Here is a 17,224-nt window from a genome sequence, read left to right as displayed (position 1 = left end):
CCCCAGGCTCCCCGCTGGCTCCTGGTACTAACTAGGCCAGCTGAAAAAGAGCAGGAGATGGAGGCAGGCAGCCCAGGCTGCAGATGTGAGGGATGCAGGGCCAGGCCCAGAGAGGGCTCAGCTTGGAGACTTACAGTTTCAGATTTTTCTGCCTGTGGTCATCTGTTTGTCCATCACCCCAGGACAGAGCAGACAAAGGGGCAAAGCACTGGGGGACCCAGAGCCCAGCTTCCCCTCAGCCTAGGGAACATCACAGCATTACAGTGTCAGTCACATTTTAAACTGATCAGCCTTTGTATAATGTTTTTTAAATCATTTCTAAATAAAACAAAAATACAGAGTATGTCATTTCCCTGGGATACGGGAACAAGGATTGGGTTCTGACAGTGGCCTTAGGAGGCTTCTGGGAGAGGATGAATGGGTGTTTGGGTGTCTGGGAGGAGCGCCCTGAGGATCTCATCTGCCAGCTCAGCGACCAGATGTTCCCTCTCCAAAAAGCTGGCCCTGGAGGCCCACTGTGACCGGGATCCCAGGAATACAGCCTCGTAATGCCTCACTGGGATCCAGGACAGCTGAGCAACCTCCCTGACAAGTATGGAACAGGTACTGTGGCAAAGTCTTCTCTGAAATCAAGACGCTTGCGGCCATGCCAGAGGCAAAAGCCCAGTTGTCAGCAATAAGGAATAGATATGGGGAAGTCAGGTCAGTAGCCTTGGGGGTCTTCCCTGGAGGCCTGGCCTGGCTCTGGAAACCAGAGACAGGCAGCGCTGCCCCAGGACCCAGACAGCTGGAGAAGCTGTAGGGTGGGGATGAGTACCAAGGTCTGAGGTGCTTTGGGTGCAGGCTGAGAAAGCGAACAAATTAGGGGCGGCGAGAAGGGCCGGGGACGAGATGGTGTCCCACGGTGAGGCTGCGGAGGCGGCCCTACCGGGACTTCCTTCCAGTCCTGAGAAGAGCTCGGCTTGTTTCCTGGCGCCGAGGGGCACGAAGAGCAAGGGACCCACCAGGTTAGGAAGATAGAAAAGGCGGCGGGCCGTAACTGCGGAGGGCAACGAGTCAGTACCAGGAGGTGCAGGCGATGAGGAAACGCACGTCGTCCAGCGGCCCCCAAGGGTCCGGTTCGGGCCGGGGCCGCTCCGGGCCCTCGGGCACCCCGGCCTGGGGTTGGGGTAGGGGTTGGGGTTGCGGCTGCTCCGGGGCGGCCTGGCCGCCGCTCAGCCGAGCGCCCATCGCCTGCAGGAGATAGAGGCCCGTCAGGTGTAGGGCTGGCCGCACGCCACTCCGCCCCCGCCCGGGCCGCGACCCTCACCTCTGAGCTCGCGCCGCTGCTCTCCAGCTTACGGTAGCGCGAGCGCCCGCACGCCGCACGCCTCTCGCCTGCGCAGCGTCGCCGGGAAGTGTGGGGGCCATGACGTCACCGCGCCACGCCGGGCCCGAGCGGAAGCAGCTTCATACCCCGGAAGCGGCGCCAAACAAACCGGACGCACCCACCAGCAACTGGACAACCCCGCCCCAACGTCAGAGGGGCTCGGCCCTGCGCAAAGATCTGACATAGGTGGAGCCGCCCTAGCCCACACCGGCAATGCAGCCGCTATCCGGCTCCACGCCCGCCCGGTTTCCTAAAGGAAGGGGCCCCTCCTGAGGTTGGTCTGAAACCCCGGGAATCAAGCCAGCCACCTCCATCCTTTGGGTCAAACGGGATAACCAAGGACCCCAGAGCCCTGACTGGGTACTCACACCAGCCCAGGGCAGTTGGAACAAATTCTCAACCTTTTAAGCCCTAAAGTATGAGGCTAGGGTTGTGTGGAATATGTGAGAACTACAGTATAGAGAATGCTTCTTCCTCTTGCTCTGGAAAGAAGCCACCCATCTTGATGACTGGCCAAGGTGGGTGGAAGATAGTAAAATGGAGGTGTGTGCATGTGCACGCACCCATATCCTACCCCATCTTCCCCCTGGAACAATGTTAAGGGAGAGAGTGGCAGGCCAAGGCCCCCAAACAACACATTCAGAATGGCTAGAGTCAGGTGCTTTTAATAGGGTGGCACAGGATAACAAGAGTTCTCAGTTAAGAGCCACAGGACCTGACAGCCAGCACGATGGAGCAGATTTCTATGGTAACTAGATTCAGGAGGTGAGCACAAGCAAAGAAAGGCTGGGCATCCAGTCACTCAATTCCCATTGAGCTCTCTGTCATCTCCAGTGGGGTGCGGAGAAGGTGCCAAGTCTAGAACCAGAAGCCCAGGGAACAGCATGGAAGGTGAGTCAGGTGAGGCTGGGGAGAAAGGAAGGAACATTGTCAGTAAGAGCTTCACAGGGCACAACTCTCTCTCCATTCTCAAGGTGCCTGCCTCCACCACTACCCTGGACCTATTCTGGCTCAGCTCTGAAGAGCCACACTCAGAGCCTCTTGTAGGTTCCACATCTCCCTTGAGTCACAATCAGGTCTAGAACTCTCAAAAATTAAAAACTTAAAAATCAGAAGTAATTCCTTCCCCACTTAGGTGGATACACTCAATAATTTATTCAACTTGTTAGTCATAAACCAGAGCTTCAGAAATTAACAGATGTAATAGAAGGGAACAAGGGGGATCACAGAGGGGAAGGGACATAGCTGGGGCCAGAACATTCTTCCTGGAGGTAACATGTATGATTATAAAACTGAAGTGCTTATTTGTAGTTGCCTACTTAACATCTTCATTTTGAGGTCTTATGGGCACCTCAAATGCAAGAGATTAAAAACCAAAGGAAGTTAATGAATTTTGTTTCTTACTTTCCAATACCCATTTCTTTATCTTATCTAACTGCACAGGCTAGGACCAGCAGAATATTACTGCCCAGTCCTGGTAAGTGAAGACAATTCCGCCTGTCTTTAATGGCAGTTTCTGAAGTTTCACTGTTAAACACAACATTTGCTATAATTTCTTATTAGGTACCAATTACCAGGTTATGGAAATTTATTTCCATTCTTCAGTTGCTAAGATGTTTTTTGTTTTCTTAAGTAAATGACTATGTGAATACTGCCTTCTTTATGAGACTCTATGTTTCAAAGGGAAGGGAGAGAGTATTTCATTCATCACCACATCACTACTATACGGCACATATTGGGTGCTCAAAAAAAAGTTGTTGAACAAATGACAAAGCCACTGGTACCACTTTCCTATTCAGACCCTTTCAACTGCTTTCCAGTGCTGACGAGTTTGTCAGTGTCCTCTAAACTGTGCCTCACCCGCCATGCCCAATCAGAATCGCCCAGGGCAACATATTAAAATAAGCACAAATAGTTGTATTCCCTCTGGATCTAAGGGAACCAGTATCTCTAGGACAATGCCAGGAATCTACATTAACAAGCAACCCAACATAGATTAAAAGTCAAAACCACAGGCCTACAGTTGAAACTTCTTGATATGGGTATTCAGAGTCTTCAACCTTTCACACTTTCTCAGCTCTGCCTGTCTCAAGTGCTTCCCCACTCTATCTCTGCATATTCAAATATCCACTCACTTCCTGAAGCCCAGACTAAATCTTCCACAAAACCTTTCTGGATCCCAGAAAATGTCTCACCAGAGCTTCCAAACCATTTAAGGCACCTTTTATTTCTTCTTTGAAGGTAGCTAAAAGTTACATGTGGCCACTACATCTTCTCTGCTACACTATGAGCATCTAGAGTCAGGACATAGGACTAACTTGCCTGACTATCCCATATGGAGCCTTGTCCATTGGGCTCAATGAACATCAGTTGAATGAATGAAGATGGGTGAATGAAGGGAAGTTTCTCCAGTAGTAAGCATAGGGTCTGTTACTGGGTACTTGCTCTATTACTTTGGGGTTTTTATCTTCATGAAGACTCTATGCTACTTGGGTGCACATGCCTTGAGAAAGATCCTCAATGGGGGAGGCTGAATATCCAGGACCTGTAGCTACTCTTAAGCAAGAAGAGATTCTAGAGCCTCACACCCCAGAAGGTCTGGGGTTAGGGCCCAAGAAACCACCAAAATCCAGATGATTGTGATTCTGATGCAATCCCCAGCCCCCAAAGACTGAATTTCTCAGGCACCTGAGGTCTCCTTGGTTCCTAAGAGTAGCCTTCCTTCCTTCCCCCAGTAAAAAGTTCTCTGTCTCAGGCTGCTAGCTGGGACACTCACACATAGGCAGATACAAACTACAAAACAATGTGGTCAGTGGTAAACTACAATGGACCAGAGGTAAGATTTGTTCAGAGAGGGGACACTGGGACAAGTCTTCAAAGACAGGGCTGAGCTGATGCTCAGACAGTGCTTGCTGGCTGTACTCTGTGACTGCTCAGCAATGCGTGGGTGTGCCCTCACATGTGAGGAGAACCTACCGGTATGAATGTAGTGTGGCTCCCATTATAGGTGGCATCTCCTTCCCCTAACCTCAAAATGGCAAAAGAGAAGCCCAGATACCTGTCAATGAGGGAATCCCTCATGCTGGTAGCAATGGTGCTAGGCTGAGCTTCATTCAGTTTGAAGACACTCTCCACCACCGACAGTTCTGTGCTGGTTGTGTCCAGGCCACAGAAGGCACACCAGTCATTCACCACCATCCCAGCGGCAATCACCTCACTGCCACGGTTCACAGTACCTGCCTGCCAAAGGATGGCTCAGTGTGGATCATGGCATCAACAGTTTCTCCCTCCCTGATAAGGACTCTCCCCAAACCTTGCTCCCTGAACTGCAGCCCCAACCCCAAACTGTAACAAGCAATAACTTGGATTCCTGAACAGCAGGCAATGGGATATGCCTCAGCAGGAGACAGAGGTCAGAGAAGGAGGAATGCTTACCACAAGGGGAACCTGAAGAAGAGAGGACAACTCGTCCTGGTCTTCAATTGAAGTTTTGGGATGTACCAGCCCTCCCTGATTGCTGAAGACACAGTAGCTTCCTACTAGCACTTGGTCAGCCACCGTCTGTCTGAAGACTTCCACCTTGAGGACATCTGCCAAGATTTCTTCTGTTTCCTGTCAGACAAAGGCACTCTATTCAGAACTCAGAACTTGCAAGTCAAAGAACTTGGGTATCTCCATGCCCAGAACCACCTAGGGCTTGGCTCCCTAAGCCCCTCATTCCTCTGCTATGAGATGCATTTGAAAGCCTCACCCAGAAAAAAGAAGGGATACAACTTGGAGCAAGTTCTAGACCAGATATGGAGCCTCTAATATGCACATCCTAACAGACAGGGGCTGATATCCACATCACCCTCTTCCTTCTAAACCATACTCAAGAATTCAACTGTCAATCATCTCTCCCGACCCTGGCTACAGGACCAGATACATCAATCTTTCTGAATGATTCTAAAGGACCAATACCTTCCCCAGTTTCTTTCTGACACTGACCACACAATGGAAAGCCTCTATTATCACTATTCTAATGACTACCTGAAATGTGAAAGCCCAGGTATAAAGAGAAACCACAAGCCACACCCCTAAGTTCCTGCCTGATAGACAAAAATGGTGGCTAACCACTGACTAGCCTGGTCCTGTGACTCTTGGGCCAAACTGGATTGCCTTACCCTATCCAGGTCTGGGTGAATCAAGGCCACATAGTCATTGCAGGTGGTGACATTGCCCAGGGCTGAGAGCCGCTCCTCCACCCGACGGATTTGCACTGAGTCTGGGAGGCAATTGCGGATGTGTTGCAGCTCCTGGTCGGTGGTGTTGTTGGGCACCAGGAGACCATGCCTATTCCCTGGAAAGACCCAAATTAGGGGATGGAGCAAGAATGAACCATGAACACACAACATGCTTGCTGAGCTAATCCAGCTCAATTAGCTTCCCCAAGAAAGCTTTAGGCCCAGACCCCAGCCCTAAAACCCACTGATACCTACAAGACCCAGGGGAATTAGAAGTCCCACTGGGCAAGCCAGAGATGGCCCCGAGTATGGCCCCAACATACCCTATTCACGTCACCATCACCAACCAGGGTTTACCAGGACTAGCAGGGAGGGATCTTGGAATTAGTTGTATATTCGCTACTTAAAAATTAAGGTAACATTACACACCTACCAGAATGGCTAAAATTTTAAAAGGAGTATCAACATCAAGCGTTGGCAAAGATATATGGAGCAACCAATAGGAGTACAGACTGGTGACCCAACCACTTCAGGTGGTTACTTGGCATCATCTACTACACTGAATATTCACATAACCTGTGACCCAACCATTTCTCTCCTAGGTATTCCATATCCAACAGAAATATGTACATGTGCTCACTAAAAAACACAGCAGCACTATGCATAACAGACAAAACTGAAAACTACCCAAATGCCCGTCAACAGAATGCCTGAATATACTGTGGTATACTTACACAAAACATACTATACAGCAGTAAGAACGAACTACCATCATACTGTGACAACATGACAAAACCTTTGCCTACCTCAGCAAGAATACAATTCTAAACTTCTAAAGTCTGAGTTACTCATGGTGTATTCACACATCATCATAAAAGTACCAGGGGTCAGGCTAAATTCTCCCTTGTTAGATCACAACGGGCTTCAAGTCCTAAGGTCATGGTTGGTGATAAGTGTGTTTGCCTGAATAAAAAAAAATACTCAGAGGCCTAGGTCATCAAGCTTATGAGAAAAAATAAAGGAACAAGAGCCTGTATGGCTCCAATTAGCAGAACTAGAAATAAGGATGGTAGTAACAGGAAACAGATCCAGCTCAAAGACAGGACCAATGGCCAGAGTCAACTGTGTTAGGTGGGGGTGTAGGGTAGGGATGACACTCAGAGACATGGTAAAGGGATTTAAGAGATTTAAATGGATAACTAAACAAGCTGATTCAGATTATGAGCTCGTCATTTGTTAAAGGCAGAAATGAATGCTCAGAAAGAGCAATCAACATGCCCAGAGTCACTGGCAAAGGACAGATGACATTCCAATCTTTCCTCACTCTAGGTGTGGTACTTGGTGATTCACCTGGGTTCTCTGAGTCTCAACTTCCTCATCAGTTAAATCAGGCCAAGAATTCCTCCCTCACAGGATCTTCGTGAGGAATTAAAACAAGTGTAAGGCTGAAAGTACTTAATGTTACTTGTGGCTACTATGACCTAGAAACCTTCGCCAAGGTTGTCCTCATCTGCCAGAGGCTTAGGCTGGGTTCAGCCCAGGCCTGAAAGGTTCTATAGTCTCTGGAGATAATGGATGAAAGACTGGAAAACTCTGGATCACTCGGGTCCGTTCCTGGAGTATAATTAAAGGCGCTGGGAGGCTCCACTCCCTCCCTCGGTGTATTCCACCTGGCTTACCCACACACATGCGCCCGATGATGCGGCAGCCGTCGATGGACGCGTGCACCACAGGGATGGTATCGGCGAGCTCGCCCTCGAACACACTGTAGGGACGAGCAATCAGTGGTAGAGGGTTGGAGGGCCTAAGCTCTCACTCCGCCGGAACCCGACTCCCAGCACCCTCCCCGCTACCCGTCCACACATAGCCCGCGGACCCCGGGGCTCCCGCCGCACCTGTAGAAGTTCTCTGACCCTCCGATGGCCACCAGGCAGTAGGTGTTGGTGAGTTTAGCAAAGCAGCCGACCTCACAGTTGTTCTCGAACGACGCTCGGACAGCCATGAGGCCTGGGAGATGCCGGACCGGGAGTTCAGAGGCGGCGGATCCTCTCCCCGCCCCGGATGCGGGTCCCCGGCCTCGGCCCCACTGGCGCCGCCGCGACCCCGCCCCTCAGACCTCGAGCCCCGTTACTGGGACCTTCCAGACTCTCGGGCCCGATCCTCCGGCCTCCACTCCTCACAACCCGGTCTTCCTCTACACCAGCTCACCAGGTGACCGCAAACACCAGGCGCAGCTACAGCTCCTCCGCCAAACTAACTAGGTTTCCGTTTCCGCCCCTGCCCCGGGAGACTTCCGGTAGAGCCCGGCGCACTCAGCCACGGATGCGGCCGCTCTAGCTCCAGTCTCTCTGAGGCCTCTATGGTTGCAAGTGGTCCGGTTGAGACTCCGCCTGGTCCCCTCAAAATGCACATCCATCCATTCGTTGCTTCATTCATTCATTCATTCATTCACTCAGGAGCTTTTTAGGAAGAACAATCGACCGAGATCTGTGGCTGGTTGGATGTGAGGCATAGGAGAGTAGCACTGAGGGATGTCTACCACAAGATGGGTTAATGATGGAGGTATTTACTTAAGTAAAGTCTGAGGAAGAAAAGCCGGTGTGGGGAAGGTGACACGTCGAGTGTGAGGTGGGGAACAGATGTCAAGGCGAGATGTGGAGCCCAGGGGAGAGTGAAGGACTGAGGTTTCAGGCTGAAGCCTGGGATAGATGAAGTCACCCATGGAGAATGTATCCAGTGGGGAGAAATGAGACCAGGTCAGAGGCTGGAGGAGGAATGGCCAGAAAAGTACAGGACACCAGGCTGAAGAAGGTATTGGAGAGAGGAGAGGGTCTTAGGGAGGGTCCAAAGTGGGCAAGGGTGTGGGAACTGACTAGCTTCTACAAGTACTCCTTGCATATGCTTGATCACTCAACAGCCACTTTCTGTACACCTGCTCTAGTGGATGGAATGAACTTGGCCAACATTCTGTAGAATCTACAAAAGCCCCAAAGTCTCTCCGAATGTCATAGTGAGGGAGAGGGGATTTGCACAACCCCTTTCCTCTCCCCATCCTTCCTGCAACCATCCACTCCTTCAGGGAACCCTCCATAACTGGCTTGAATGGTGCCCTTCCCTGCCAGCAACTTGCAGTTCTGTATCTCCATCATCCTTAGTATACAGCAGGCTGCTGCTAGGTCGTAGCATGTTTGCCTTTATTGATTTGTATCATGTATACCGTCCCAGAGAGGTGGCGAGCTCAGGAAAAGGACCCACAACCTGTCAGAACCTGTGTTTGTAGAGACACTCAGCAAAATGATGTGTGTGTGAGAGAGAGAGAGAGAATCTGAGCATCCATATCTGCTCCATCCCCAGTTCATCTCAAACCCACTCCTTCAGTCCTCTCCCTGGCCTTTCTCCACCTGGTTCCTCCCACTGGGGAATTCCTCCAACCCTCTCTTCCATCTGTCCAAATCCTCCCCATCCTTCAAGGTCTGGCTCAAAGGCTGCCTCCTCTAAGTAACTTCCTCACCACTCCATCATCACTACCATCCTTTGCCCTTTATTCCCTATCACCCTCTGTCACCAGTTAGCCTTTAATTAAATATAGCTCTGTCTTGCTTGCCAGTGTCTCCCAGGGACTGAGTCCAATTCATTTGTCAGCCCTATGGCAGTCCCACCAGGGTTGGGTACACAGCTCAGGTACAGGAAGATACTGGTTGATGCATGCATGCCTGTGTGTGTATGCATGGTTATGAGCACATTTACAGTCTGTGGATCCTGAGAAGTCTACAGTGTGTGCTGAATGCATGTATTTTGTGTTGCAGTTCATTTAGCTAAATGGTATTTATTTACCTCTAACTAGAATTGTGAGTGTTTTAGTTTATCACATGGACCTATGTGTACTTACTGTGTGTGTCTATGGATATGCAGTTTGTGGGTATGAAACCCTGTCAGTCATTAGGAGCCTCTCTGTATTTTGTGTATGTGGACACATGTGGACTGTTGATATTATGTGTTGTGTCTGCAAAAACAATCTTAAGAGACAGAGATACAGGTTTGGGCCCCTACTCTGCCATTTACTTGGACCTGATTCCAAGCAAGTCATCAAACTCTCTGAGCCTCAGCTACCATATTTATAAAATAAGGAAGTGAATACCTATGATCCTAGAACTGTATACCTACTACAGGTCTATCTTGTGAGATGCTGTATAGATAAAGGATGAGAAGTAAGAAGTGTGATGTGCCCAGCACAGTGGCAAATGGTAAATACTCTGGGTTATATTTTCCGTGTGTGTGTGTGTGTGTGTGTGTGTGTGTGTGTGTGTGTTACACAAGAATCCTGAGCCCTGTGAGTGTCTAACCTGGGCTTCTAGACACCTCTTTTCCCCATGCTGCCCCTGCCTAAGCTCCTGAGAAGCTGGGACATGAGCAAATCTAGTCTCAGTGGATGAAGGAGGGGCATGTCCCTGCTGAAAGCAGGACTAGGACTCAAAGCGGCTTCGGAGAAGCTTAAACTTGGACTTGTTATACTTAGTGATAAGGTCCAGTTTGCTGTGGCCCAGGGTCAGCCGTTTCTCATCCCCAAACAGGCCATTGCTACTGCCATTGTGAGGGCCACCTATGGGGACCCCAGGAAGGCCAGGCTCAGGTTCCTGCCTGGCACCCTGCAACTGATGATACTTGATGATGAGGTCCAGCTTGCTGTGGCCCAGAGTCAGCCGCTTCTCATCCCCAGAGCCCATTCTAGGCTTGCAAGCAGAGCTTTGTCTGAGGAGACCATTGGGCCCAGGCCCCTCTCCCCGGAATGGGCCAAACTTTGTGATGAGGTCCAACTGGCTATGGCCCAGGGTCTGCTGTCGCTCATCTGGACCCTGCTTGCCAGCCTTCGCTGAGGAGTTGGCTTCAGGAGACACTCTGGAGCCCCCTGCCTTGGGGCACTGTACCAGGGTGTCCAATTGGCTATGGCTGTGGTTTGGAGATAGCTTCTTGTCTTCTGGGGTCTGATTGCTAGGTCTGGAGGAAGCTGACTCAGGGGTACCCCCAGCACCCTGGGCCCAGGGCAGAAGATCCAGCTGCTTGTATCTTTGGTTTGAGGACAACTGCCTGTCCTCTGAGGCCTGTTCACCAGGCCAAAGGGAGCTTGAGTTGGAGTTAACCCCAGGATCAGGGCCTCCTGCTTCTCGAGCTCTGGTGAAAGGGAGGAGGAGGTCCAGCTGGCCGTGGCTCTCACTCAGAGACGCCTTCTTCTCTTCCACTGTCTCCAGGCCTGTGCTAGGTACCCAGCGACCCCGGAGGGGGCTAGGCTCCTGGCTTCCCAGGAGGCAGTTGTCTGGGAGCTGGGAAAGGGCCAGAACACCCTGTGAGAAGGGGAGGTGGGTATGTGGGCATGGGAACAGAGGTGACCCCACTATCGGGGTCATAGGCTTGGGGATATTGTGATTGAGGGCAGGAGAGGACTGGGACCACGGGGAGGCCCCTAGCTTGCCCAGGTTGGCCCTGGAGGGCCCTAGCAGGGAGCCATTGTTAGGATCTGACAGCTGGCATTGCAGGGAGGGCTGGCCACTGGCCTCGTGATGGGTAGAGCCCATGGAGGAGGACTCCATCCCCATGTCACTGCAGCCACTGCCTCCTGGTAGAGCAAGGAAGGAGGAGCGGCCCATGAGAGGTGAGTGCTTGATGCTGTTCAGGCTGATGCTGGACCGTGACGAGGATGTGGGGCTTGGGATGCCAGGGCCAAAGGCGAGAGCCACTGGGGGAGGACACGGTGCCCCGGGAGACAGGAGATCCTCGCCACCGCTGAAACCCTCCACAGGCCGTGACTCAGCATACAGACAGCGAAACTCCCGGTCAAAGTCTTCCACAATGCGGCCCCTCAGCTGCAGCACCATGCTAGTGTGGGCCTGGCTGCAAAGCCAGGTGAAGCTGGGGGCAGAGGGTCAGGGTCAAGAAAGCAAAGTGCAGGAGCCTGGGGGTAGGCAGGAGTCACAGCCAGGGGAGTATGCCAAGACAACCCCACCATCATGAGGGCCCAAGGAAGGGGGCAGAGCTCAGACTCCCAAGTCTGTGCTTGTCCAAGCTCAGCTTAGTGGACTTGGGCACATGGTTTCCCATCTCAGGGCCTCAACTTCCCTATCTAAAAAATGGACGATAGGTGAGGTTCCCTGAAGGCCCTCCAGTTCTGAGGTGCAATAGTTATTTTCTATGCAAAGGGCATTAAAGCTCCTCTCCAGGCCCCAGCCTGGGGCTGTCTTGTTTCCCACATTTTCCCTTGAGCCCCACACAATGCCTGGCACATGGCAGCTGCTCAGACTGTGTTGGAAGGGATGGAAGGATGAAGGCAAGTTCAAAGCTGCTAGACCCCAGGTGCTTTCACCAATCAGTGGCCCAGCCCCAGGCCCTTCTCCATTCCACTTGCTCACCTGTAGCTGCCAGCCACCACCTGCTCGCAGTCGATGATGACAAACTTCTCAAGGGCTTGCCCCATGACACGGCGGCCTGCCTTGCTGCAGTATGTGTCCCCACACATGCTCCGCACACGCATGTTCTAGGCCAAGGAGGGAGGTAGTTTGGGGGGTGACTTTGAGAGACTGGGGCTCGAGCCATGTTTAAATCCCATGACTCAAGCCATGTTTCAATTTCTGACTTTAACCAGCTAAAGGGATGAATCTAGAACCCCACTCCCATAGGCCCCCAATGCTCACTGACCACCCGACTGACTCTTCTGCCTTCCCTGACTCCCCTCCCTGGTTGGTGCCCCCATCCCTTGCTGACCGGCAGGTGTCCCTCATTAAGGTCCATCTTGTAGCACATCTCCAGGAAGTGCAGCAGGTGCTCCTGAGCCAGGAGCAGGTAGACAGGGACGCCACGCCGGCTCGAGGCCTCCATGAGGTCACACAGAAGCTCCATGTCAGTGAATACATCCATCACCACAGCCACCACCTGAGGGAGGAAGGGGGAAGCTCAGCCCTACTCGGGGCCACTGCCCAGCCCAGGAGCAAGGGCTGGGAACCCAGAAAAAGAGCACTAGACTGAAAACCAGGGAGCCAGGGTTATGAGAACATCTGAAGCAGAAGGACTTTCAGCAATGACTGAGCCCAGGAGTTCCTAACTAAGGCATGGGGCGGTTTCCTGTCTTGAACCTCTAGAGGCTGAAAGCATGTGCATTTTGTGTGTGTGTACCTTTCTGAGGACAGAGTGTTTATCTGTCATTAGATTCTCAAAGATGTTTGTGGATCGACTACACTAAAAGTCCACTCTACGTATGGGAAAACTGAGGCCCAGAGGGGGTAAGGAGTCAGATGCAGAACCCAGACCCCGATTCCAGTCTAGGTCCTCACATTCTCCCCACAAGCTCCAGCCCTAGCTCTGACCTAGGGGCTGTCTGTCTGAGGCTCCCTTCTACAGGATCGGAACTGTAAGTCAATTATTGCAAGAGGTCTTCAGTGCGCTTTGCCAAACCTGCCTCAGTTTCCCTGTGAAGCTGCAGAGGTTTGGTGTGACATCTTATACCCACAAACTCCCTCACTTCCACCCATGTCAAGTAGGATCAAGTTCTCTGCTCAGTTGAGGGCTTGTGACCTCTCTTACATAATGGGCTGTCTCAGAGAAGCCCTGAAAAACTCCTCACACTGCCAAGCCCCCCACTGCCCCTTCTTCCCATTGCATATCACCACTGTGAAAACCTCCTTTCCCAGTCCAGGCTGAGAGGCAGGAGGGGAAAAGCACTGCAGCTCAGGAGCCAGACAGAACTGTGTTGGAATCTGTCTCTGTTAACTCCTAGTGAGCTTGGGTAAGTTGCTTCATCTGTTAAATGAAGATAATGATAGCTACATCTCAGAGTTAGGGGGAATTAAGTGTGAAAATACTCAACACACAACAGAAGCTCAATAAATGCTCCTTTCCTGCTGCCTCCATAACAAACAAGGATTCTGGGTGGCAGGGAAAGGAAGCACTTCCCAAGGTTATTCTGAGAGTCAGTGACAGTCCAGCGTGCAAGCCTGGCTTTTGGCCCAGAGGCAGCAGATCTAGATGGAGGGAGGAGGCAAGGCAGAGGCTGATCCACCGCACAGGCCTGGCCAGGGGTCGGGAAAATGAGGACAGGCAGGGACGATCAAAGGGCAGGGGTGGCCACAGCAGCCATCTCACTAATAACCCCAGTCCTGGTGCTCATCAGGCCTGGCACTCCCCTGCCTGGGGCGCAGGCCTACCAGGGGGGCTCTGGAGGTACCTGTGGGATCCCAGCATCCTGGCTCATGATCTCCGCAGCAGGCACCCTTCACACTGCTCTCCCAGGCAAGGCACTGAGTCTAACCTACCTCAAATCCTGCCTGAAGTCATCTGATCCACTCCCCTGCCTCCTGAGTCAGAGGTCAGGGGTCCAGGAGTGAAGCTATGCCAGTCTGTAACTGGAGCCTTCCCAGGCACTGTGCCCCACCTGCTTTCCCACATCTCTTTCTCCTGAGCCCCTGCTCCCCATCCTTGAGCCCAGCAGCCTCCACTCCTCATTCCTTTTGGTGCAGAACTAAAAGCCCAGCCCTCAAGGCCACACCAAGGCCCAGGCACCAGGGGCCCCTTCCCTCCTTCAGGTCCAGCTGGAGACACCGCACAAGAGGTGAGGTGTGGCTGGTGACATGCGTCAGGAGGCAGAGCCGTGCCTGGGGCCCAGGGCCTGAGTCAGGACCTCTTCTTCTCTTTCTGAGTCCTGAGCTCTATTTCACTTGACCGGACCACCCTGAGCAAGTTGCAGCCCCACTCTGGCCTCAGCTTCCTCCTCTGTAAGTCAAGGGAATAGCTCAAATGTTTACCAAGGTTGGGGTTCTTAGTTTGGGGATCATAAACTTTTCAAGATTCTGATGAAGGCCATGGACTATCTTCCAAGAAAGATGCAGAGGACCCCTCCCTGCAACATGCACACATTTACATGCATTTTCAGGGTGTTTGTGGAGCCCCTGAGGTCCATCCCCTGTTTTATGATTATCCATAATGTTCTTGAGCAACAGGGGTTTACCAAGGTAAATAAAATGTACACACACCTTTTAGGAGCTCGGGATATGACAGAGGGCAGAAGTTCTAGTCCAATGCTGCCCCTACACTGCTGTGTGGCCTTGGGCTGGTCCTATTCCCTCCCTGAGCCTCAGTTTCCACATCTGTGAAATAAATGTCTGAAGAGATGAGGCCCTTACCGTGTGGGCCTGGCTGAAGAGGAAACGCAGAAGGTCCTTGATGTTCTTGGCTTTGTCCCGCTGGAAGTGGACCACTGCCTGGGTGGGGCTGAAGCCTGTGGCCTGTGGAACCTCAGGCCAACCCAAGTCCAGGTCTGGAGGGTCTATGTCAGAGGCCATGGGGAAGTAAGTGCCTGAAGTGGCTTCAGAGAGCAGGCTAAGGTGGTCGGGCTCCGAGGCCTCTAGTCCCTGGGCCTCACTGAGCTCAGGACCCCCACGCACATGCCTGGTCATGTAGTCTATGTCCAGGGCGCTCAGGAAGGGAAGCTCCCACTCCTCGGAGATGACTCGCAGGTAGGCAGCCTCACCCTGCTCCAAGAGGGCGTCAGCCGCCAGCCGGGCTGCTTCGCTGTGCTGTAGCACCAGTGGGGAGCTCTCCCGCCACTGTGGCCGCTTCAGCGCCTCCACCCGGCCCCGAAGGGGTCCTGCCGTGCCTTGGGTTCCCAGGCCTCTGAACATCGCTGCCACTTGGCTGCCCTCACCATCCAGCAGGCTCCATGGCCTGCACCCAGGCTGGCTGCATCAGAGAGAAGACACCAGCAGAGCCTACTCCTGCCAGCCTGCCCTGTGTGTGGCAGGCCCCCAGTCTGTTGCCACCCTAAATCAGAACTATGCTCCGCCCCATTCCCCTGGCCTCTAGAACCTGTCAGGTCAGCCTCACCTGTGTGCCTTCTGTTGGGACTTGCCTGCTCCGGAAAACAGCAGTGCCGGGCCCTAAGCACCTGCTTCTGCCCAGCCCCCGCTCCTCCCCAGCATCACCTGCCTCATCCCCACCAGGCTCCTAGCAAGTTTCCTCCAAACCCTGACACACACACACACACACACACACACACACACACACACACACACACACACACACACACACACAACAGGCTCCTAGCAAGTTTCCTCCAAACCCTGACACACACACACACACACAACAGGCTCCTAGCAAGTTTCCTCCAAACCCTGACACACACACACACACACACACACACACACACACACACACACACACACACACACACACACACACACCAGTATGGATAAATGACTCAGACACAAAGAAAAAGACATGAACACACAGCATATGGGTGGACTGACATACTGACAGTGAACAGATAGACATAGGCTGACATGCAGACCACACATTTTGACCCAAGTCATGTTAAATGACCCAAACACTAATTTAGAGACTAGCTGCAACCCAAACATACCATGATGGTTAGCACAAGCCTCAGCACACCTGTACACAGGCCCTTAATAAAATCTGAATGGCACACATGGAACTACCAAGGACATCTACCCCTATTTGTCCCCATCCAGGCTCCCATAATGGCCCTGCCACTCTCCACCCCCTAACTGGGCACTCAACAATCCCCTGCCCCACTCCCACCCTGGCTCTGAGCCCATCCTCCAAGGGTCTAGAACAGTGGCTCTCACCGTAGCCCCCAAGAATAGCTGGGATGTGTTAAAAAGCAGATCTCCCCCTGAGATTCTGATGCACGTCTGAGGCACCTGGCGCACTGGGCTGAGCCCCACCCCTGAGAAATGCTGTTCCAGGTGGCAACACCCTCAACTCCAGGGAAGCTCTTGGCCTGGTTGGGGCCAGACCCCAGCCTTCCTCCCCTCTTTAGGGGCTGAATATTAAATGGCTAGTGAGACAGTTTCCTTCAGAGTATGGGGGACACCCTGCAAGATCAGGAGGTAAACACAGCAGGCCCATTTGTTTTCGGTCCCTAACAAGAGCTATAGTCCCAAGAGTCCTCAGGTGAATGGGTGAGAGGCTTTGCTCTGGAAAAGGGGGGTCGGCAGATGGCAGCTAGGGAGGCAGGCCAGGAAGAAGTGGTCCTGATGTGCACACCACCAGCTTGAAGCAGCACCTTTCTATGGGGAGATGGGGTCCAACGAGGATAGCCAGGAGAGCAGGAGACCTGACATCGTGTCTCACGACACTGTTTGTACTGAGTGCACTTGCTTTATTGGTCTGTGATCACTCCAGACCAGACAGGTTCTTCTATGTCTATGGAGCTTCATGGGGTGGGGGTGGCGGGAGAGGGGCAATACATGCATAGACAGGGGCAGAGGAATTTAGGGGCTCCCTATGTCAAGCTGGCCCTGAAACCAAAGATGAATGGAAATGGGGCTTTGTTTTTGAGGGGCCCAGAGTGGACAGGAGAGAGTCGTAGGCCAGGAGCTGAAATGTCGGACCTCTCCATCCCATCTCCAGGGCAGGGGCAGAAGATCACCAGGTGCTCTAAAGGGGCCCTTCCCTGGGGGTGGGGAGGCTGCACAAGGAACAGTAGGTTGCGTAAGAGCTGGACTGTGGGAAGGTAATGAGCTGTGGGGGTAGCTGAGGTGGCAGGAGCTTCATTAGGATCTTATCTCCAGATTTGTTAGGGGAAGAACAGAGGCCTTATTTGGGTCAGAGAAGTGCTCCTGGGAGGAGA

At 52.5% G+C, this 17,224-nt stretch overlaps 3 protein-coding genes across 6 annotated transcripts; all 3 read right to left on the bottom strand.

The window, feature by feature from the left end:
• Positions 1–288: 288 nt before the first annotated feature.
• On the bottom strand, positions 289–1,233 carry MMP24OS (MMP24 opposite strand). Its single transcript, XM_037012727.2, has one exon. It carries the CDS (start codon positions 1,228–1,230, stop codon positions 1,057–1,059), a length of 174 nt encoding a protein of 57 aa, XP_036868622.1. The 5' UTR covers positions 1,231–1,233; the 3' UTR covers positions 289–1,056.
• Positions 1,234–2,018: 785 nt separating this feature from the next.
• Positions 2,019–7,870, bottom strand: EIF6 (eukaryotic translation initiation factor 6). Of its 4 annotated transcripts, none has more exons than XM_017661550.3 (7): positions 7,801–7,870; positions 7,488–7,599; positions 7,272–7,357; positions 5,533–5,708; positions 4,805–4,981; positions 4,428–4,609; positions 2,019–2,275 (listed from the first exon to the last, which is right to left on the bottom strand). In XM_017661550.3, the coding sequence occupies exons 2-7, from the start codon at positions 7,592–7,594 to the stop codon at positions 2,266–2,268; spliced, it is 738 nt and encodes a 245-aa protein (XP_017517039.1). In that variant the 5' UTR covers positions 7,595–7,599; positions 7,801–7,870; the 3' UTR covers positions 2,019–2,265. The 4 variants fall into 4 exon arrangements, with proteins under 4 accessions (XP_017517039.1, XP_017517036.1, XP_017517037.1 ...); XM_017661547.3 differs by having other exon boundaries at positions 7,709–7,859; XM_017661548.3 differs by having other exon boundaries at positions 7,488–7,853.
• Positions 7,871–8,765: 895 nt separating this feature from the next.
• On the bottom strand, positions 8,766–15,384 carry FAM83C (family with sequence similarity 83 member C). The gene is made up of 4 exons (XM_017661544.3): positions 14,757–15,384; positions 12,346–12,513; positions 11,994–12,118; positions 8,766–11,496 (listed from the first exon to the last, which is right to left on the bottom strand). The coding sequence occupies exons 1-4, from the start codon at positions 15,252–15,254 to the stop codon at positions 10,056–10,058; spliced, it is 2,232 nt and encodes a 743-aa protein (XP_017517033.2). The 5' UTR covers positions 15,255–15,384; the 3' UTR covers positions 8,766–10,055.
• Positions 15,385–17,224: the final 1,840 nt, after the last annotated feature.

Source organism: Manis javanica, chromosome 5 (genome assembly GCF_040802235.1).
Source record: "Manis javanica isolate MJ-LG chromosome 5, MJ_LKY, whole genome shotgun sequence".
NCBI classification, from domain to species: Eukaryota; Metazoa; Chordata; class Mammalia; order Pholidota; family Manidae; genus Manis; species Manis javanica.
Note: the sequence above shows the minus strand (reverse complement) of the source record. Positions and strands in the feature narration are given on the sequence as shown.

Excerpts from the sequence above, each read along its gene's own strand:
- MMP24OS (XM_037012727.2), bottom strand. The coding sequence starts at position 1,230 with ATGGGCGCTCGGCTGAGCGGCGGCCAGGCCGCCCCGGAGCAGCCGCAA.
- EIF6 (XM_017661550.3), bottom strand. The coding sequence starts at position 7,594 with ATGGCTGTCCGAGCGTCGTTCGAGAACAACTGTGAGGTCGGCTGCTTT. Across the intron at positions 7,358-7,487 it reads GGGTCAGAGAACTTCTACAG|TGTGTTCGAGGGCGAGCTCG; the intron begins GTGCGGCGGGAG and ends TCGTCCCTACAG. Across the intron at positions 5,709-7,271 it reads CATCGGGCGCATGTGTGTGG|GGAATAGGCATGGTCTCCTG; the intron begins GTAAGCCAGGTG and ends GGGTCTTTCCAG.
- FAM83C (XM_017661544.3), bottom strand. The coding sequence starts at position 15,254 with ATGTTCAGAGGCCTGGGAACCCAAGGCACGGCAGGACCCCTTCGGGGC. Across the intron at positions 12,119-12,345 it reads TTAATGAGGGACACCTGCCG|AACATGCGTGTGCGGAGCAT; the intron begins GTCAGCAAGGGA and ends TCCTTGGCCTAG. Across the intron at positions 11,497-11,993 it reads GTGGTGGCTGGCAGCTACAG|CTTCACCTGGCTTTGCAGCC; the intron begins GTGAGCAAGTGG and ends CTCTGCCCCCAG.